This window comes from Sprattus sprattus, assembly GCF_963457725.1.
Source record: "Sprattus sprattus genome assembly, chromosome: 1".
NCBI lineage: Eukaryota > Metazoa > Chordata > Actinopteri > Clupeiformes > Clupeidae > Sprattus > Sprattus sprattus.
In genome coordinates this window covers 43,706,387-43,707,736 of record NC_137920.1, presented here as the reverse complement: position 1 = coordinate 43,707,736, position 1,350 = coordinate 43,706,387, and the positions used below count along the sequence as shown (strand labels likewise).

General features: G+C 45.2%; 1 protein-coding gene across 1 annotated transcript in view; it reads left to right on the top strand.

The window, feature by feature from the left end:
* Positions 1-877, top strand: part of anapc13 (anaphase promoting complex subunit 13) — a 973-nt gene extending 96 nt beyond the window's left edge. The window contains exons 1-2 of the mRNA XM_080837286.1: positions 1-270; positions 609-877. The exon at positions 1-270 is cut by the window's left edge and continues 96 nt beyond it. Coding sequence (XP_080693412.1) covers positions 172-270; positions 609-713 — 204 coding nt within the window. The 5' untranslated portion in view covers positions 1-171 and the 3' untranslated portion in view covers positions 714-877. The remainder of the gene's footprint in view (positions 271-608) is intronic.
* The last annotated feature ends 473 nt before the right edge of the window (positions 878-1,350 follow it).

Here is a 1,350-nt window from a genome sequence, read left to right as displayed (position 1 = left end):
TTTATAATGGACTGGCAATAAAAATCGGAGCAAAACATTTCTCTCGGAGCGACTCGTCAGGCCAGAGATACTAGTCAGCCCTGCGGCGCTGGAGCTAAGGTCTGTCAACCCCAGCCAAAACAACCTTAACTCGGTTGGTGTTGAGGTTGGCGACTTCACTGATCAGCAAACATGGACAGCGAAGTGCAGCGTGATGGAAGAGTCCTTGACCTCACCGATGATGCGTGGCGAGAGGATCGCCTTCCTTACGAGGATGTTAAAATCCCACTGGTAAGACATCAACATTCAGATTAAAAAGACTACATTTACAATTGAGGTTAAGCGTCTCCTGGTTATCAAGACTCCTTATGAGGAGACTCCTTATAGACGTATGTCTGTCATCTTGAAAAAAAGAATGTACACGGATTGGCAGTTATTATCAGCTGAAAACGCACAAAACGCCCCACTCCTGATTGTTCAGACTGACAGATCGAGACCCTGTGTTAAAGATCTGTAATCGCACAAATTCAAGTGAAATTGAAGGACTGGTCTGGATTGAAGGATGAATGAATGAAAGTAATATAGTATGATTGATAGTGAGATGGACTTCCACTCTTATCTCCCGCCAGAGTGAACTCCCCGAGGCCGAGCAGGACAACGGGGGATCCACCGAGTCTGTTAAGGAACAGGAGATGAAGTGGACTGACCTGGCGCTGCAGAGCCTTCATATTTAACACACACACACACACACACACACACACACACACACATACACATACACACACACACACACACACATACACACACACACACACACACACACACACACACACACACACACGTATCTGTCAATGATTATGTAGTTTTTAAAAATGCCCAAATAAACATTTGAAATGTTTTTGCTTTGTCTATGAGATTTCTGCAATGATAGACCATTGTCATACTTTGAAAAACTTCATCCATTTGGAACCATTAATGTCAATTCGCAGGGCATCAAAATCTCAGTAATTTCAGGATTTACATAAGGGACATCCATAAAGCTTGGTTTATGCTCAGAGGCGCAAGCGCAAGAGGTCCTTGCGCGCCCCTTGTGCGTCTTTTCAAGTCCTGCATGCGTCGGCCCCTTTTTCCAGACTTGCGCCATTTTTTACGCAAGCCTATTGTTCTGGGTGTGAATTGCTTGGCAACACCCGCAACCATTAAAGGCCCTTGCTTGGTTCTGCGTTGGTGTCACATTGTTGCGTAAAATGTACTCATAGCAATTCATGCTCCCTTAATGGTTGCGGGTGTTGCCAAGCAATTCACACCCAGAACAATAGGCTTGCGTAAAAAATGGCGCAACTCTAGAAAAAGGGGCCGACGCACGCAAGA